This window comes from Heptranchias perlo, chromosome 4, assembly GCF_035084215.1.
Source record: "Heptranchias perlo isolate sHepPer1 chromosome 4, sHepPer1.hap1, whole genome shotgun sequence".
Taxonomy (NCBI): domain Eukaryota; kingdom Metazoa; phylum Chordata; class Chondrichthyes; order Hexanchiformes; family Hexanchidae; genus Heptranchias; species Heptranchias perlo.
Window position 1 is genome coordinate 49,992,894 of NC_090328.1, and position 21,323 is coordinate 50,014,216.

Sequence of the window (21,323 nt, forward strand, 5' to 3'; positions counted from 1 at the left end):
CTGCGATGGAAAGGCTGGCTAACGACAGGAGCTGCACATCCGAGGTGGGGGGTGGGGGGGGGGGAAGAAAGAGAGAGAGAGAGACCTCATTGGCCGTTGCGGGAGAGAGCGGGGGGGGAGGGCGGAGGGAGACAAAGATCGAAGGGGGGAGACATCGGACATCGTCGGGGGGGGGGGGGGGGGTGGCGGTGAGAGACATCGGGCATCGGAGTGGGGGGGGGGAAGACATTGGATATCATCGGGGCGAGGGGGGGAGGCATCGGAAAGGGAGGGAGAGACATCACCCGTCGTCGGGGGGAGAGACATCGGACATTGGAGAGACATCGAGCAGGGGGATGTAGGCGGCATCGTTTGTAAGGTATGTTTATTTATTTTTTTTACAATGGGAAATGTAATTTCATTTAATTTATTTAGTTTATTTTTCACTGATCCGGCCCTTCCCACCTGGTTGTGAATCGGAAGCTGTAGGAAAGCCGCCCAGGTAAAGTCAAAATCTTTTTAAGTGGCCAATATGCCAAAAATAAACTATCTTAAGTACCTCAATGAGATACATTTGCTTGTTTAAATATCGTCCCGCTGGCTTTAATTGCCGGCGGGACTTCCGGATTCGGGAACGGTGCGCGCACTCAGATGACTCTGGGCCATGCGCGTTCTTCAGTAGGTTGGAGCCGGGAATCTTGCCCGCTCTGGATTTCTCCGATTTTCTTTGCTGCCCCGCCCCTGGACTTTGCTTTTGAAATTGAGTCCATTGAATTAAAATAGCTCGTCAGACTTCAGCTGGAGCCACGTCCTATGCCTTTCTGCCAAGACTGCAATATTTTAATCATTTAGGCACATGTGCGTTAGTTTTCAGATCCAAAGGCTGTTCGCTGTTGAGCAATGATTCATATTGGCTGGTTAGGGCTTCTAGAGCTGTGGAAAGATCTGATACCATACAAGGAGCATAGCTGAAGCTGTTTGAACACGGCAGTAATTAAATCACCTCTATTGTTCTTAGCCCACTAGCTGCTCTTATCAGCATTGTTACAGATTTCTTGTGCTTCAACAAAAGCTCAACATCGAATTTGCTAAAGAGGGGCTTTCACCATCAAGACCCCTTTTAAAAATCAAATCAGAAAGTCTCCTCACTGAGTTAGTGGATGAGTGGTGTGCCATTGAGTCAATATGGACCAGAAGGCCCCAGACTCAACCTCTAGTCTGTGTTGAGTGAACTGATCTCAGCCAGGTTTCTACTAGGAGTGCCACAATTGACCACAGTGTCCCAGGGCCTGTTCTTGATTGTAATCCAGTGACCCATGCTGGAAAGTGTGCATGTGTGGATATCAAGTGAGAAGAGGCTGGGTATTCTGCGGCGAGTGACTCACCTCCTGACTCCCCAAAGCCTTTCCACCATCTACAAGGCACAAGTCAGGAGTGTGATGGAATACTCTCCACTTGACTGGATGAGTGCAGCTCCAACAACACTCAAGAAGCTCGACACCATCCAAGATAAAGCAGCCCGCTTGATTGGCACCCCATCCACCACCCTAAACATTCACTCCCTTCGCCACCGGCGCACAGTGGCTGCAGTGTGCACCATCCACAGGATGCACTGCAGCAACTCGCCAAGGCTTCTTCGACAGCACCTCCCAAACCCGCGACCTCTACCACCTAGAAGGACAAGGGCAGCAGGCGCATGGGAACAACACCACCTGCACGTTCCCCTCAAAGTCACACACCATCCCGACTTGGAAATATATCGCCGTTCCTTCATCGTCGCTGGGTCAAAATCCTGGAACTCCCTTCCTAACAGCACTGTGGGAGAACCATCACCACACGGACTGCAGCGGTTCAAGAAGGCAGCTCACCACCACCTTCTCGAGGGCAATTAGGGATGGGCAATAAATGCTGGCCTCACCAGTGACGCCCACATCCCGTGAACGAATAAAAAAAAAAGAACAGACTCAGCTGTGATGCCTCCAGTGTCAAATGTCTTCCTGACACTCACTATCAAACCTTGCTTGGTTGAGGTATCAGAGGGCTACCAGTACCTGTGAAACAATATCCCAGCATGAACCCACACCTTGAGGAGGAGGGGACAAAACTGGGGAAAATACTACTCATTACAAAGAATTATCAGAGGCGAAATTGGGCCATGTAGCGCCCGTTCAGTAGGCGCTACGCGGACTCCTAAGCCCCAAAAATGGTGCCCGAGAGGCGTGTGCACATTTCCGGCGTGACGTGCGCAGGATGCCATATTGGTAAAAGGCGTTTACGCACACGTACCTAACAAACGCCAGCAGCATGTAGCGTAGGGAGATTATAACGTAAATCAATGTGCAACTCTGATTTGAAACAGCTGGCGGCATTTTGGAACTCCCCGCTCCAGCCAACGCACTGTCCTAACCTCTCACAGCTGAACAGGAGTTAAAGAGAATGAAGGACTCCCCACCGGCACTATTTAAAGGGATCATGCAGGAGTTACAGATTAGTTGCTGGATTAGTTATTCTGGCTGCTGGTACAATTGTGGGTGTTTGTGGAAGTTTCCTATACTTGGAGAAATTTGCAATATTATATGGAGAGTGGTCTGGGTGGTCGTGCAGTACTGTTAGTAACATTTAAAATATTGTGCTGATCAAAGCTGCTTCCAGACATGGGTGGTCTGCTAGAGCTTCCTCTGGGAATTGAACATGACTGGGAGAATGCAGAGAGGCCACGCAGAGCAGGACAAGCTGCCAGAAGAGGGAGGTGGTGGCGGAAGTGGAGGAAGAGGCAGAGAGGCAACAAGGTAGACAGGCCCTGTCTGCCGGGGCACTGCGTGATCGGATGATTAACGAGCGACACCAGTAGCTCAACGACACCTCCCCATTAACCAAAAGTCCCACACTCCTTACCTTTCCTCTCTCACATGACCATCAAATCGCCCTCCTCATGATTACACATTGCTTCCTCCCTCAGCTCATCGCAAAAATAAAAACCACCACCAAATACAAATTCATAACCACATTTATAGATTTACACACCAAATGATTCAAACAAACTGATACTAATCACCCTTGTGCATTCCCTTCGTGCCTGTTTTTCGTGTGTCTTTACCTTTCCTAGTGCTCCTACAAGGTACATCCCTAGTGGCTGGAGCATGGTGGTGGAAGGCTGCTGGCCTTCAGTTGAGGAGAGTGCAGATGGGCTTGGAGGGCAACCACGAGCAGCTCAGGGCCGGCAGGACTGCAGCAGTCTGGCCTGGCTGGCTGCCAAGCAATGATAAGGGCACGTGCGGAGTGGCAGGGATGGGAGTAGGAATGCTGTCATCCAGCGAGAAGACAGCAGGTTCGTCTTCCATGGCGCCACTGACTCTCTCCTGAGTAGCACCTCAGCAATCCTGGTGATCTGCCGGAGAACAGATTGCTGGACTGCTATGACACCCTGGAAGTCCAGTTCCACAGCAGAATCCAGAGTCACAATAGCAGCAGACTGAGCTCCAAACACAGCAGTCAGACCTTGGATGGCAACAGTTTATGCTGCAATGGAAACTGTGACATCAGTCATCTGACGCTGCATCATGGTGGGTTCAGCAGATGTGCTGATGGACGTGACCAACCCTTCCATGTGGGAAAGGATGGGCTCCAAGCTCTGCGCAAAGCCCTGTGCCAAGTTGGAGCTGGACTCCTCCATGCCCCTTGACATTGTGAGCAGGCTTTCTGGCAGGCTTTTCAGTGCACCAAGCACTTGGTTGTGTACGCCCATCAGCCTTCTTCCGTAGCCTGGCCCATCGAAGTCCTCCTCTGACTCCCCTGCGGCAGAACTTGTGTGGGACATCGCCCTCCAGCGAGCTGGCATCTGCTGTATCCATTTCCCCCTGTCCCGGCTCCTACGCATTTGTGCCCGGTGTCTCACCAGGTGCCGATCACTCCTCTATCCTAGCTTCTAAAGTACGCGCAGCGTCAGTCGCTGAGCTGGTGGCTGCGGGTGTAAGATCGAGTGATGGAGTGTCTGCAACATCACTGTCATCTTCCTCTGCCTCCTCTGACGGTGCCGGTTCCAGTTCTTAGTGATCTGAAATAACAAAGTGACACGGGTTGAGTTGTGGTGTGGGGAGAGGAGAAAGTAAGACATGTGTGCTCACACCATCTGCAGCACGTGAGTCAGAAAAGACTGTTGGCTGAGGGAGAAGTGAGAAACGAGAAGGAGGATTCGGTATGCAAAGACCCTCATCATCAATATCTCCAGCACCGCCAGTGGCCACGGCCTCAGCGACAGCCCGTCCAATGATGGACAGCACTGTTGCCTCCATGGGGGAAGTGTAGGCGTGCCAGTCCTCCCCCCAGTTCTTTCCTGCTGCCCGCTGTTGTGCGCTACCTTCTCCTACAAGAGGGAAGTTTGTCAGTGAGTGTCCTGCAAGATATTTGGATGAAGCAGCTATGGATGATTATGGTTGAATAGCTGTCAGTGTGTGTGACCTATGAGTTGGTATGTGGTCTGATTCGTAGGGTTACATCCTGATTGAAAGAGTTTGTTGATAGGTGGGTGACGGGGGGTGTAGTGCATGGAGCAGTGAATGAGGCTAGTAGTGCAGTTAATAGGATGCGCCACGTGACAGTTGAATGCACTCACCTTGACCATTCGTGTCAAAACATTGAACTTCTTCCTGCACTGCATCCATGTGCGTGGTGCGATGCTCCTGGCATTTACCTCATCCGCCACAGCCTCCCACTGCCTCTTCAGCATATGTCTAGAGGGCCTCCTGCCCCCCCAGTGGATACAGGATGGCCCTCCGTCTGAACACTTCTTCCACCAAGGCCTTTGGTGCAACATCCGAGAACCTTGGTGCACGCTCTCTTGCAGGCCCAGTATTTCCTCAATATCTTCCAGCACTTCCCAAAGGGCTTCCTGCAGCCACAGTGCACCTCCCTTTTAAGAGATGCAGGCTGCCTTTAAGTACAGCTGGACACTACCGATATTGGGGCCCCCTGCTGGTGTGTACATTCACTCAGCAGCGCATGTAGTGCTGGCTGCACGCAGCAATCACCGAAATCATCAGGCAGCACGAATGTTATGTGCTGCCTGCATCGCTACGACCGGGTAGAGATTAATCGCAAACTGTGACCCCAGCGCCCGTTTTCGGGGGTTATCCAATATTTGTGTTTTTTCTATTTCTGTAAATAATTTGTGTATTTTGTAAATGTGAGTGTTTATTGTGCTTGTTTCTACTCCTTTGAGTTCCTATTTTGTATCACTTTCAAAAGCTAGAATGCAGGTCACTGAACAGTCCCAGATCTCAGTGATAGAGCCTGAACTGTTTATCTCCTTGACTGAAACCTTCAAATGCTGTATGCGATCTAAATAGAATATGGCTTAATTGACTTAATTAGCAGGAGCTTCCTGTGACATAAAGAACTGATTTACTCAATGATGATGGCAGTGGTATTCCCCAGGGGTCGTTGCTAGGACCAATGCTTTTCTTGATATATATTAATGACTTGGACTTGGGTGTACAGGGCACAATTTCAAAATTTGCAGATGACACAAAACTTGGAAGTGTAGTGAACAGTGAGGAGGATAGTGATAGACTTCAAGAGGATATAGACAGGCTGGTGGCATGGGCGGACGCATGGCAGGTGAAATTTAATGCAGAAAAATGCGAAGTGATACATTTTGGTAGGAAGGATGAGGAGAGGCAATATAAACTAGAGGGCACAAATCTAAAAGGGATACAGGAACAGAGAGATCTGGGGGTATACGTGCACAAATCGTTGAAGGTGGCAGGGTAGGTTGAGAAAGCGGTTAAAAAAAGTATACGGGATCCTGGGCTTTATAAACAGAGGCATAGAGTACAAAAGTATGGAAGTCATGATGAACTTTTATAAAACACTGGTTCGGCCACAACTGGAGAATTGTGTCCAGTTCTGGGCACTGCACTTTAGGAAAGATGTGAAGGCCTTAGAATGATTCCAAGGATGAGGGACTTTAGTTACGTGGATAGACTGGGGAAGCTGGGGTTGTTCTCCTTGGAACAGAGACGGTTGCGAGGAGATTTGATAGAGGTATTCGAAATCATGAAGGGTCTAGACAGAGTAGATAGAGAGAAACTGTTCCCATCGGCGGAAGGGTCAAGAACCAGAGGACATAGATTTAAGGTGATTGGCAAAAGAACCAAAGGTGACATGAGGAAAAATGATTTTACACAGCGAGTGGTTAGGATCTGGAATGTAATGCCCGAGGGGGTGGTGGAGGCAGATTCAATCATGGCCTTCCAAAGGGAACTGGATTTGCATGCCTTCGGGGATTGGACGGGGGAGTGGGACTAGCTGGATTGCTCTTGCATAGAGCCGGCATGGACTCGGCAGGCCGAATGGCCTTCTTCCATGCTGTAACCTTTCTATGATTGAACCAATTAACAAAATCCTTTTCAGCCCATTGAAGCTTATCTGTCTAGTCTTCCAATATAGCATTCAGCTGCATTTTAAATGACCCCACTGTTTTTGTTTCTGTTACCCAACCCGACAGAATACTCTAATATCTGTTTATAAATTTACTTCACAGTAATTTAAATACAAACCATCTTCCCTGTTTTCCTTGTTTAATTTGAAGCGATATTCTGAATTTACTCTATGCATACTATTTGATATCATCAATAAAGTTCCCCCCTAACTATTTTCTTTCCATACCATAGTATTCAAGCTTCTGCAAACTTTCCTCACAGCTTGCTTGCTTCACAGTTGAGGGTGAACTTTATTATTGCACTCCCCCGGCACAGAGCTGTAGCTGCCAGGAGCATGTATTGGGAAATCGCTCAAGTACGCCTCACAATTTTCTGTCTAAAATCAAGGGCTGAGCGCACACAACTTACCAATATGCACTCCTGGTGGGCAAGGCTCCACATCAGGACTAGACAATTGGAAAATCAGATGAGACGTTAAACCGACGCCCTGTCTGCCCTCTCAGGTGCACGCAAAAGATCTCATGGCACTATTTCAAAGAAGAGCAGGGGAGTTCTCCCCGGTGTCGTGGCCAAAATTTATCCCTCATCCAACATCACTAAAACAGATTATCTGGCCATTATCACACTGCTGTTTGTGGGACCTTGCTGCGTGCAAGTTGGCTGCCGCGTTCCCTACATTACAAGTGACTACACTTCAAAAGTACTTCATTGGCTGTAAAGCGCTAGGGACGTCTCAAGATCATGAAAGATGCTACATAAATGCAAGTCTTTCTTTTTTATGAGATTATTCTGGTGGCATATTCCTGCACCCTTCCCAATGCATGTGTGCAGCGGAATAGCTGTTAAACAGGCTAGGGCTGGGGATCTGGAAAATGCTGGGTCCCAGCCTTTGCTGCCAGTATCCATGGGACTTTGTAAGAAGCCAAACCTCTATCTTACAAGGGCACCCATGTCAGAGGGAGCAGAGCCCACGCTGGGAGTTCACACGTCCTCGGCCTCACAGGGACCCAGCATTATTTTGAGGCTGGCATGCCGATTGAGAAGATGCATTACAACCTCTTGGAGGGTGGAAGTAGGCCCCACTGGGAGGGATGGGGTATGAAGCAGCATGGACCTTGAAAACATACACAAAGTGACTTTTTTTATGCTTAATGCAGCCCCTTGCAAAGAGAAGCCATTTGGAGCCGACCTACACGTGTTTCCAGCGGGTGGCCAGATCTAGCAGTCCAACCCCTGACAGCCAGAGGCCAGAATGGAAAAAATTGCGATGGTTGTGAAATAACCAGTTTGTTCTTTTCAAAATCCAGTACTGTCAACAGATTGATGGGAAACCTAGCCAGAAATACCCTACAAATGTAGTGATTGCAATGCATTTGATAGAAAGCAGCAGGAAACTATCTAAGGAGCTTTATTTTATTTTCCTTTCTTTTTCCTGGAGGTATTTTCTGATCATCTTCCCCCTGTCACTGTAACCTTTATCTCCTTTCTCCACCTGAACCCCCCTCGTTTTTAGACCCTAAAACCATGAAGGCGAATGCACTGTGTGCTCTCAATCACTTGCCAATACCCCCTGTTGGTAGTTGCTTGGGAGGAGGGAAGCACCATCAACCATTATACATCACTGTCCCATCTGATTTTCCCTGCTGGAAGAGGCTACAGCCTCCATTAGGCACCTCACTGCTTAATGCAACTCAGATCAAGTACTGAGCATTCTGAGCAGCATCTGCTTTTGAGACATTTTCCCCTGAACAGCATCAGATCAAAGACTCTGAGGAAGAAACAGGCACTCTTAAAGCACAGACCTCAGGCATTGATGTAATGTATGGACCACAAATTCAAAAGCGCTCACTTTACAGCAAAATAAATATGCTAAACAGTGAAATTCTGATTATTATAGTGAAAATGTCCTATAAAGTGACTGATTACGTAGCTGTAGCTTCCCCAAGGGCTTGTGGGTAAGCTACACAGCCCAGAGGGAATCTGTTTGGAGTCAGTTGATCTCAGCAATTGAGGCACAGCAGCAGGCCACAACATCAGAAAAGATTCTGTCACAGGAGTCAGCTGAGCCAGGGGCACTGAAATCCACACAATCAACAGAATTGACCATTACAAATTCTAGAGCATCAGATATGAAAAGGATGTGAAAAGGGGGAAAAACCCTGAGCCTTCCTTAGCAAGCTCCCAGTGTTACAAACTAGCTGTGTGGACAGGATCAGGCTCCGCTGTGATGCCCTCCATGCTCAAATAACATGCAAACAATCACTGGCTAGACTCACACTTGAAGAATGGTCACTTAGCTGAGGCACTACGGCCTGTGGAATCGTTATCTAGTAAGAATTATCCATTTTAGGTGAGAAGGAGGTACATTAGAAAAAATATATATAATTCTACTAGCACAGGAAACTATAACAGTGCAAGCACAAGAAACAGTAAATGTACTAATAGACGCTGAAATGTGGCAGTTTATCTTTAGTGGAGGACATGTGAAACATGTTCTTAGAGTGACAGCATGTGGGAGTTCTTATGAAAAACAAATTTGTTCAGTGGCAGGAGGTGGATAGAGTTCCTCACAAATCTCCCTGCCAGTACATCATCTCACCCAATATCGCCCTCCTCCTCTTCTTGGTGGGCCTGCTTTTTGTCCTGCTGCATACTCACTCCTCTTTGGATTTCCCTCTGGCATGCTCCAAAGAAGTATGAATATTGGCCGGAACCTGAGCTCTGCTGCTGTCTAGGGCTTTCTAATCGGGCCTCTCAGTCATGGCTGTCAAGGGTAACCGAACAGCTATTTATTTATTCTCTCGGGACCATCATACAATGCAAGTATCATGGATTGCTGTACAATGAGAGTATCAGAACTGCTTTCCCGATAACGGGCATTTACATGAAGGATCGCATTTCCGTGGTCTGAAACCACCTGCACATTTATGGGGTATGCATTCAAAAACTGGGAACACCGTCAGTCAGGCACGCGAGGTTGGGGGCCCAATTTTCTGACCCATGCCCATTACCAGTGAGGCTCTGTGCTGCCAGCAGAGCCTGGGAAAATCAGACTTAAATATTTTACCAGCTTTAAAGAAAAACACAAGGGCTGAAAATCTGCAGTTTACGCCAACATTAGTGCCTTCCAATGCTGGCCTCGCCAGAGTTTGGAGGGTCAGTGGGAAGGCATGTTATTACCAAGGGACATGCCAGGCATAAGCATCACTTCGGGCTCAACTCTGGCACCTATCTGCCCACGGCAGCTGGAAACTCCGGCACCCACCTGCCCTTGGGGGGGGGGGGGGGAAGAGAGGGCAGGTGCCGCAGTTTATTTTTTGACAGTAAAAACACAAGACGCCATCTTTATACACGTTTAAGAATTCAGGGAGATATCCTACACAAAATAATAGATGGTCACCATAGTTACAATGAAAGAATTTGAATCTTGTAGTTTTGTTGTATCATTTGTGAATTAAAAATTATCTGGAGTTTTCAATGTGATAGGAGACCTGGGTCATATGGGTGTAAATAGATTATTTCATTTGGATTGTGAGCTCACAATTATGTGACACAGGCACACATTTAGCAAATTGTAAATGAGTCTAAAGATTAAATGTTTTCTTCTCTGACAGAATAGTGGAGTAGATGTCTGGGAAAAAGCAGGTAGTTCTGTAGCAAAAGGAGCTGGACAAATATACTTTTGAACTAGATTGAAGTTCATAAAACGAAGGGTATTGTGGGCATTGACATGTATAGAATATGAAGGGACCGACTTGGTGGAATGAGCAGCTTTGCTCATTGCATAATTTCATACAGTCTTGAAGTAGAATTGCAATTTCTGAATGTCAGGAGCCTGAACAACTTACTGTCAAATAATTCTTACATGAGCTAGGCAATCTATGTCTTGCTGATTCAGGTTTTTAAACACAAAACTAGTTTACTTTTAAACATTATGAAGTGGGCACTCTGAGTCTCTTGCTGGCGGGGGGAGGGGACCTGTATTTGGGTGCATTAGGCCTATGCAGACGACCAGAGCCTGCAAGTCCAGGCGGTATCAGTTCTGGTCAGGGGAGTGCACTTTCTTTAAATCGGGAATTCGCCACGTGGGGAATCAAGGGTGCACCCATGAAATACCACTCTGTAGCACAGCACATTTGACTCCAAGTACACTGCACCATATATATCAATATATTGCATTAGTAACAGTGTAGTATGCACTATATATTATATCATTGTAAATTTCTACCCTCTAAAACAATTGCAGATGTCCCTGTATGTACTACACAGGTGCCTTTGTACCAAAAAGATAGCAAGTACTCTTTAATCTCAGCCTCCAGATAACGACAATACAAATCAGAGGGTAAACGAGTCACCATAATTATCTTACCTATGAACTGGTTGGCGTGCGAGGCACTGAGACCAAATTGCCTTTCCAGATACTTGCCCAGAAAAGCAGCGAACCCACTGATAGCTGCGACCTCCATGCAGGCAGACAGCACAACGCAGGTGAAGACCGGGTTCATCAACAACTGTTTAGTTACTTTTGGAATTGCTGAAAAAAATAAAATAATTGTTAATGAAGTACAAGAAAACAAAATGAGCAAAACTTTATTTCTGAAAGGAAGGAAAAACATGGCTTCAAGCCCAGTTAGATGATATTGTAAAACTACAAACTGCAGATGGCGCCAGAACACAAAGAATTCCCATCGATAATCACTTGAGAAATGTTTTTCTCTAATGCAAGAATTTGTTTCCTTGTGATCATGAATTTCTACTGTGGTGGAAAAGAGAATCATTTATTGAGGCTCAATGGATTCTATAAGAGGTGGCTTAATGAATGCTGCAACCTCGCAGAGCTCACTAATTCAGCACTGATTATTACTACATTGGAAATAAAGCAAAAACTGTTTTGTGGCCAGAAATGTCACTTTGACAGCCCGTCAACTTTTCCAGAACATTCTGAGCTTTCATTCACTATTCAAGGACAAATACGCTTTTAATTTGATTGATATTTGTGGAATAGTAGCATTCTTGAAATTTCAAAATCAGGACTTACCAGTAATGATAACAAGTCTGGCAAGTCCTGTCTCCATGTGTTTACAGTTCCTCTTTGCTGCTAAGAAGTTACTTTATAAGCTTTAGCGTGGATAGACTATGTTTACATTGGGTATTGGCACTAAAATCTCTTTCAGGTTAAATATCACATTTAAAATTTCCAGTTGGGAGTACTACCCTACCAATCTGCTCTAAGGGAAAGTCACTGGAAATGGTGTCACGTGGGAGCAGAGGGTTTCTTTTCACTTCCAAAAGCATGGAGAAGTGGGAGAAGGTGGGAATTAATCCATATCCAACATTCCATGTTACAAAGCATTAATGCTTCACCCTGACAGCATGTTGCTAGGTCACCCGTCCCAATCATTTATAACCATAAAATTTAATGGTGGTGTGTTTTAGAATCTCTCTCCAGATTGCCACTTGTAAATTAATACTTATCACTTGCAATTAAAACTGCTGCAAACTGTGGGGTACCTTTTCAGAGAACCTACTCTTGGTGTGAAGTCTGGTTGGATGGAGTGTAGGTCGGAGATTCAGGTGCAGAGAATCAACATGCCCAATTCGGGGCACTCCTGATTTTGCAGACTGGCTGGGCCATTTCCCAATGGCTGAGAACGAGTAATACCGGCTAGCACTGGGTAAAATGCATTACTGAGTCAGAAAAAAAACAACAGCCAACACTGCAAGAGGCAGTCATTTATGCTGGTGCTCAGGTGCTACACACTTTCAGAGGTGCTTGGGAGAGTCATCTATTCTTGCGGGTGCCTGTACCTCTGGAAGGAGCAGCACCTCCTCATTTACCTGATGGCACTGCAGTGGAAGTTGCCACAAGCGGTTCAGACTACTACAGAACCGCTTACGTAACATAAATATACTATCAAAGCCAAAATAAAACACAACAAACTGCCAGTTTGCAGGCATCATCAAGGTTTATCTCTCCATTTATCTCTACCCATTATTGTATTTTTTTGTGCTTTCATGCTTTGTCTGACAATTGGTGCCCTGTTGCTGTTTTTCTTCATAGGCCAATTCTCTTTTACACCAAAAACATATCTTATTTCTTCTGGTTAATGTGCAGGTAACAAATTTGGACACAGTTAAGTCCAAAGAAACAGGTGTTTTCATAGTGAGTAAACTTAAAGAGACAGATCACCAAGGTAAAGTGATCATCAAGTCCCTAAGGGGCGAGAAACTTTACCTCATTCATAAAGTGAAACGAGCGGATTGCTGGTCTTATTGCATTGCTGATTATGACTGTTGCTAAAAGTTCATTTTATTATTGTTGTTTTAAAAACGAAGATAAAATGATTTGAAAAGTTTTACTCTGCAGCAGATACAGCACCAGCTGCAGTGCTAATATTCCACTGTGACTGACATGGTGGCACAGCTGCTGCCTTGTTTAGGGGAAGGCTGTTGCCAGGAGCTGGCCCTGTCCAAAGACTCCGCCACTCAAGCAATAATACACTTTTTAAAAAAAATAATCATTTCCCGCTCTGGCTCCATTCTCTTATATAAATAGAACAGCTGATAGAGAAATTGTAAAGATGTAAGCAGATCTGATCATTTATATATAAAATACCTCCCCTAAGGTACTAGAGGGAGAAGCTTAGGTGAACAACTGGCTTTTTCTTTTCTTGCCCTTGGGCTTTTCTTCTATTTGGAAATCTCAATTATGATTCATATAGAATTTTGTCAGAACATGAGAAAATATTCAATATAGGAGATTTAAGGAGTATTTTGTTACTTTTTAAATTATTCACCAGTCAGGTGTAATTATAAGCTGCTTTCTGATAGCTCAATTCTCAGTACTGTTGAATACATCCTATTTTTTGTTGGATGGATTCCACAACATCAAAATGACTTGAAGTAATCTATACTTTGTTATAAACTTCAGCTCTTCCAAAATACTGCTGCCTGTATCCTAACTCGCACCAAGTCCTGTTCACCCATCACCCCTGTGCTCACTGACCTACATTGGCTCCCGGTCCACCAACGCCTTGATTTTAAAATTCTCATCCTTGTGTTCAAATCCCTCCATGGGCTCGCTCCTCCCTATCTCTGTAACCTCCTAGGACCCTAAATCCCTCCGATAACTCTGCATTTCTCCGACTCTGGCCTCTTTTGCATTCCCCACTTCCTTCACCCGACCATTGGCGGCTGTGCCTTCTAGGTCCTAAGCTCTGGAATTCCCTCCCTAAACCTTTCTGCCTCTCTCTCCTCCTTTAAGACGCTCCTTAAAACCTCCCTCTTTGGCCAAGCTTTTATTCACCCACCCAAATATCTCTTTCTTTGGCTGGGTGTCAATATTTGTCTGATTATGATCTTGTGAAGTGCCTTGGGATGTTTTACTATGTTAAAGGTGCAATATAAATGCAAGTTGTCATTGTTACTCTTAAAAATGCAGTTTCTATCTTTGTTTTCTGGTCCTCATATTTGCTGCATTGACTGAAGAGAGCCAGCACAGGCAGTGAGAAAAAAAACGCATCAGTGGCATCTACAGTGGGCTAAGTCAGTCAGCCCACTAGTGACTGTTAATTTTTTCCGGATTATCGTTTCTAAAAGTTTTCCCACCACTGAGGTTAAACTGACTGGCCTGTAGTTGCTGGGTTTATCCTTACACCCTTTTTTGAACAATAGTGTGACATTTGTAATTCTCCAGTGCTCTGGCACCACCCCCGTATCTAAGGATGATTGGAAGATTATGGCCAGTACCTCTGCAACTTCCACCCTTACTTCCTTCAGCAACCTAGGATGCATCTATAGCTGACAGTGACATTTCCATTGCCACCAGGTGCAGCCACTTCTGGAGACAGCAATGAAAACGACCTCTTTGGGTGAGTCTTAGCACCTCAGGAGACAGCAACCCTATCATCAAGCAAAACTTTAATCGAACAATGGGCGGAGGAGATGGTTCAGGTACAGTCTAGGTACATTCCCTCGAGGGGAAAAGGAAGAGCAACCAAAGCCAGAGTTCCTAGGATGATGAAAGAGACGGAGAGTAAGATGAAGCAGAAAAAGGGGGCATATAACAGATGTCAGGTTGATAATACAAGTGAGAACCAGGCTGAATAAGAGGGGCAAAGAGAAAGTATGAGAATAGACGGCAACTAACATAAAAGGGCATTCAAAATTCTTCTATAGGCATATAAATAGAAAACAGGTAATAAAAGGAAGGGTGGGGTCGATTAGGGACCAAAAAGGAGATCTACGCATGGAGGCAGAGGGCATGGCTGAGGTACTAAATGAGTACTTTGCATCTGTCTTTACCAAGGAAGAAGTTGCTGCCAGTCACAGTAAAAGAGGAGGTAGTTGAGAGACTGGATAGGCTAAAAATTGCTAAAGAGGAGGTACTAGAAAGGCTAGCTGTACTTAAAGTAGATAAGAACATAAGAAATAGGAGCAGGAGTAGGCCAATCGGCCCCTCGAGCCTGCTCCGCTAAGTCACCAGGTCCAGATAGGATGCATCCTAGGTTGCTGAAGGAAGTAAGGGTGGAAGTTGCAGAGGTACTAGCCATAATCTTCCAATCATCCTTAGATACGGGGGTGGTGCCAGAGCACTGGAGAATTACAAATGTCACACTATTGTTCAAAAAAGGGTGTAAGGATAAACCCAGCAACTACAGGCCAGTCAGTTTAACCTCAGTGGTGGGAAAACTTTTAGAAATGATAATCCGGAAAAAATTAACAGTCACTTGGACAAGTGTGGATTAATAAAGGAAAGCCAGCACGGATTTGTTAAAAGCAAATCGTGTTTAACTAACTTGATTGAGTTTTTTGATGAGGTAACAGAGAGGGTTGATGAGGGCAATGCGGTTGATGTGGTGTATACGGACTTCCAAAAGGCGTTTGATAAAGTGCCACATGATAGGCATGTCAGCAAAGTTGAAGTCCATGGAATAAATGGGGCAGTGGAAACATGGATACGAAATTGGCTAAGTGACAGGAAACAGAGGACAGTGGTGAACTATTGTTTTTTGGACTGGAGGAAGGTATACAGTGGTGTTCCCCAGGGGTCAGTACTAGGATCACTGTTTTTCTTGATATTAATGATTTGGACTTGGGTGTACTGGGCACAATTTCAAAATTTGCAGATGACACAAAACTTGGAAGTGTTGTGAACAGTGAGGAGGATAATAATAGTCTTCAAGAGGACTTAGACAGGCGGGTAGAATGGGCGGACACGTGGCAGATGAAATTTAACGCAGAGAAGTGTGAAGTGATACATTTTGGTAGGAAGAATGAGGAGAGGCAATATAAATTAAATGGTACAATTCTAAAGGGGGTGCAGGTTCAGAGAGACCTGGGGGTATATGTGCACAAATCGCTGAAGGTTGAGAAAGCAGTTAAAAATCATACGGGATCTTGGGTTTTATAAATAGAGGCATAGAGTACAAAAGCAAGGAAGTTCTGATGAACCTTTATAAAACACTGGTTCGGCCACATCTGGAGTATTATGTCCAATTCTGGGCACCGACTTTAGGAAGGATGTGAAGGCCTTATAGAGGGTGCAGAAAAGATTTACTAGAATGGTTCCAGGGATGAGGGACTTCAGTTACCTGGATAGACTGGAGAAGGTGGGGTTGCTCTCCTTAAAGCAGAGAAGGTTGAGAGGAGATTTGAAAGGTGTTCAAAATCATGAGGGGTCAGAGTAGTTAGAGAGAACTGTTCCCTTTGGCAGAAAGGTCGAGAAGCAAAGGACCTGGATTTAAGGTACCTGACAAAAGAATCAAAGGCGATATGAGGAAAATCTTTTTTATGCAGTGAGTTGTTATGATCTGGAATGCGTTGCTTGAAAGGATGGTGGAAGCAGATTCAATCGTGGCTTGCAAGAGGGGATTGGATAAGTACTTGAAGAAAAAAAATTTGCAGGGCTACGAGGATAGGGCAGGGGAATGGGACTAGCTGGTTGCTCTTGCAGAGAGCCAGCATGGACTCGACAGGCTGAATGGCCTCCTTCTGTGCTGTAACCATTCTATGATTTTATGATCAAAATCTGGGCTCCTGTCAGCAGTTTGTTTAGCTTTTTATTGGTCACACCCTTTATTACTAAAAAATGTTAACTCATTATTCAACACTGAAGGGATGAAGATACTCTCCACAATGCTTTTGTTTAAAGCCTGTTGTGCATTATTGTGACTCTGCTAAATATGTTCAAAAGATTTCTAAATATGTTCATTTAAATCAAAGCAGTGTACATCTATGCATATTTTATTGTCACTGTTAGTCAATATATTTCATAACTGCAGCCCATGATAAGAATATAAGTAATTGAAGACTTCAGATATGAATATTAATATTTATTAGATATCACTAAGTAAAGAATTCACCTTTGATAAATAGTGGCTGAGCACTGTAAATAAATACAGACAGGCAGGCATTTCCAATGGAGTGATAGACAAAGCCCTTTGCCAAAGTAAAGCAGGAGCACTTGGGAGGTTTCACTGCATTCTTACTTGTTCACGAGTGATTCAGCTATCCCCATGTGAAGAGACACAAACTAAGGGGAAGATTTCCTCTCAATGCTGTGCAACAAAACTATAAACACGTTTATAAAGAACGACCCTGTTACATTGAGCAAACAAAGGAAATTTTCCACCTTTATGACTTCATCACAAAGTAAATCCTCCTTTTATGACAAAATACTTCCAGTGTAAAAAGAAGCTTTCCTTTTAGTGAAATCCAAACAATTCAATCAGGTTTGTACCAATCCTGTGTTTATTGAATAAATACTTTCTCATATTTTATGCAAGAATCAGTTCAATGTTATCAGATCTCTGCATGAACACTTCATATTTAAACAAATATATTTATACAGATATATATATGTAAGATGCACACCCTGTGGTATGGTGCCTGGCCCATATCAAAAAATGTCAGCACAACAGTTTTGACAGACACACAGAAATTTTTTTTTAAAACTTGTCCATCAATGTTGTTCTTGGTAAATGAAAAGCCAAGATAAGCTTAGATTGGTTGAAATGTGGTCACATGCTCAGCAGAGGCCTGTTTCTGCTTTGGCCTGGCAGGAAAGAGAAAAGGGTTTGCATTGAACAGCTTTCCTGAAGTGGCTTGATAGCTTAAGCAATCTGCACTTAAAAGGTCATGAGTTCAAGTCTCTGGACGGCCTACCACTCAAACTTGTTAGAATCAATGGATATAATTTTCTTAGTTTTGGGGTAGTTTGTTTGACATGTGGAAGCAAGACGTGATCCATTTCTAAGGGGTGGGAGGTTTACAAGACTATAATTCACTTCCACTGGATATGTGGCTCCTGCAGACCATTTATAAAATGGGATTGACAGGATGGTGGAGATGCCCTCCCAGCTAAAGGAAGTTGATGCAAAACGCCATGTGGCACCATCTGGGTAAAAATTGGCACAGTCGGGTTATGATAATAGTAGGACATGCAACTCTTATTTTAAAAATATACTGCAGGAATATTTGATTAAATATTGAGTGCTCATCCAATAGTGGGGTGGGGTGTAGTTTTTGAAATAGAGATCTGATAACATTATGTTAATCCTTGTGTAAAATATGAATAAAAGGTCAAAATAAAAAATACAAAGTATTCTTATTGGGGTCATTTTTACTGTGCATTACTTCCCCTGTCAAATGTTATGTACCCAGAGGTATATGGTGTTAATGGTGCATTGTAGGTCTTAGTCCTTCCTTAAAAAATGTGGAATGGTTTCAAAGTTTTCTTGTATATTTTGACTATTTTTCAATGCCTGTAACTGTTGAAAAGCCTGATGATATTCACTATCTGAGCTCACACTCGGTGAATGGCCATATAGGTGAGGTAGAGGAGGCTGCTAGTGCTACTGGAACTACTTCACCAGGAGTCACTACTCCGCAAGGAGGAAGGTAAGGGGGGAAAGATTTTTATAAAACATATTTTTGTTAAGCACTACTTAGTCGTTTACATCAAAGGAACAGGAGTAAAAATTCAACCCCTCGAGCATGTTCTGCCATTCAATTGGATCATGGCTCATCTGTACCTCAACTCCAATTCGCTGCCTTTGCTCCATAATCCGTGGATACCCTTACCTAACAAAATTCTCAGTCTTGAAAATTTCAATTAACCCACTATCCACAGCCTTTTGGGGGAAGAGAGTTCCAGATTTCCACCACTCTTTGTGTGAAAAAGTGCTTGCTGATTTCACTCTAAACTCTGCAGTCCTGCCATATCCAGTCGTGAATGGTGGTGGACAATTAAACAACTAACGGGAGGAGGAGGATCTGTAAACATCCCCATCCTCAATGATGGCAGAGTCCAGCACGTGAGTGCAATAGACAAGGCTGAAGCGTTTGCAAGCATCTTCAGCCAGAAGTGTCGGGTGGATGATCCATCTCGGCCTCCTCCTGATATCCCCACCATCACAGCAGCCAGTCGTCAGCCAATTCAATTCACTCCACGTGATATCAAGAAATGGCTGAGTGCACTGGATACAGCAAAGGCTATGGGCCCCAACAACATCCCGGCTGTAGTACTGAAGACTTGTGCTCCAGAACTAGCTGCGCCTCTAGCCAAACTGTTCCAGTACAGCTACAACACTGGCATCTACTCGACAATGTGGAAAATTGCCCAGGTATGTCCTGTCCACAAAAAGCAGGACAAATCCAATCCGGCCAATTACCACCCCATCGGTCTACTCTCAATCATCAGCAAAGTGATGGAAGGTGTCGTCGACTGTGCTATCAAGCGGCACTTACTCACCAATAACCTGCTCACCGATGCTCAGTTTGGGTTCCGCCAGAACCACTCGGCTCCAGACCTCATTACAGCCTTGGTCCAAACATGGACAAAAGAGCTGAATTCCAGAGGTGAGGTGAGAGTGACTGCCCTTGACATCAAGGCAGCATTTGACCGAGTGTGGCACCAAGGAGCCCTAGTAAAATTGAAGTCAATGGGAATCAGGGGGAAAACTCTCCAGTGGCTGAAGTCATACCTAGCACAAAGGAAGATGGTAGTGGTTGTTGGAGGCCAATCATCTCAGCCCCAGGACATTGCTGCAGGAGTTCCTCAGGGCAGTGTCCTAGGCCCAACCATCTTCAGTGCTTCATCAATGACCTTCCCTCCATCATAAGGTCAGAAATGGGGATGTTCGCTGATGATTGCACGGTGTTCAGTTCCATTCGCAAACCCTCAAATAATGAAGCAGTCCAAGCCCGCATGCAGCAAGACTTGGACAACATCCAGGCTTGGGCTTATAAGTGGCAAGTAACATTCGTGCCAGACAAGTGCCAGGCAATGACCATCTCCAACAAGTGAGAGTCTAACCACCTCCCCTTGACATAACGGAACATTTAGATAAGCATAATTTAATAGGACAAAGTCAGCATGGCTTTATGAAGGGGAAGTCATGTCTGACAAATTTGCTTGAGTTCTTCGAGGATATAACGTATAGGGTGGATAAAGGGGAACCAGTGGACGTAGTGTATTTAGACTTCCAGAAGGCATTCGACAAGGTGCCACATAAAAGATTATTACTTAAGATAAAAAATCACGGGATTGGGGGTAATATTCTGGCATGGGTGGAGGATTGGTTATCAAACAGGAAGCAGAGAGTTGGGATAAATGGTTCATTTTCGGACTGGCAACCAGTAACCAGTGGTGTTCCACAGGGGTCGGTGCTGGGTCCCCAACTCTTTACAATCTATATTAATGATTTGGAGGAGGGGACCGAGTGCAACATATCAAAATTTGCAGATGATACAAAGATGGGAGGGAAAGTAGAGAGTGAGGAGGACATAAAAAACCTGCAAGGGGATATAGACAGGCTGGGTGAGTGGGCGGAGATTTGGCAGATGCAATATAATATTGGAAAATGTGAGGTTATGCACTTTGGCAGGAAAAATCAGAGAGCAAGTTATTTTCTTAATGGCGAGAGACTGGAAAGTACTGCAGTACAAAGGGATCTGGGGGTCCTAGTGCAAGAAAATCAAAAAGTTGGTATGCAGGTGCAGCAGGTGATCAAGAAAGCCAACGGAATGTTGGCTTTTATTGCTAGGGGGATAGAATATAAAAACAAGGAGGTATTGCTGCAGTTATATAAGGTATTGGTGAGACTGCACCTGGAATACTGCATACAGTTTTGGTCTCCATACTTAAGAAAAGACATACTTGCTCTCGAGGCAGTACAAAGAAGGTTCACTCGGTTAATCCCGGGGATGAGGGGGCGGACATATGAGGAGAGGTTGAGTAGATTGGGACTCTACTCATTGGAGTTCAGAAGAATGAGAGGCGATCTTATTGAAACATATAAGATTGTGAAGGGTCTTGATCGGGTGGATGCAGTAAGGATGTTCCCAAAGATGGGTGAAACTAGAACTAGGGGGCATAATCTTAGAATAAGGGGCTGCTCTTTCAAAACTGAGATGAGGAGAAACTTCTTCACTCAGAGGGTGGTAGGTCTGTGGAATTTGCTGCCCCAGGAAGCTGTGGAAGCTACATCATTAGATAAATTTAAAACAGAAATAGACAGTTTCCTAGAAGTAAAGGGAATTAGGGGTTATGGGGAGCGGGCAGGAAATTGGACATGAAGCTGAGTTCGGATCGGTCAATGCCCTGTGGGTGGCGGAGAGGGCCCAGGGGCTATGTGGCCGGGTCCTGCTCTGACTTCTTGTGTTCTTTAGATTTGTGGTTGGGATCAGATCAGCCATGATCTTATTGAATGGCGGAGCAGGCTCGAGGGGCCGATTGGCCTACTCCTGCTCCAATTTCTTATGTTCTTATGTTCTTATGTTCAACGGCATTACCATCGCCGAATCCCCCAACATCAACATCCTGGGGGTCACCATTGACCAGAAACTTAACTGGACCAGCCATATAAATACTGTGGTTACAAGAGCAGGTCAGAGGCTGGG

At 44.9% G+C, this 21,323-nt stretch overlaps 1 protein-coding gene across 1 annotated transcript in view; it reads right to left on the minus strand.

Moving 5' to 3' along the window:
* Positions 1 to 21,323, minus strand: part of LOC137320917 (solute carrier organic anion transporter family member 3A1-like) — a 304,829-nt gene that overhangs the window by 33,879 nt on the left and 249,627 nt on the right. Inside the window, exon 5 of the mRNA XM_067982907.1 lies at positions 10,789 to 10,953. Coding sequence (XP_067839008.1) covers positions 10,789 to 10,953 — 165 coding nt within the window. The remainder of the gene's footprint in view (positions 1 to 10,788; positions 10,954 to 21,323) is intronic.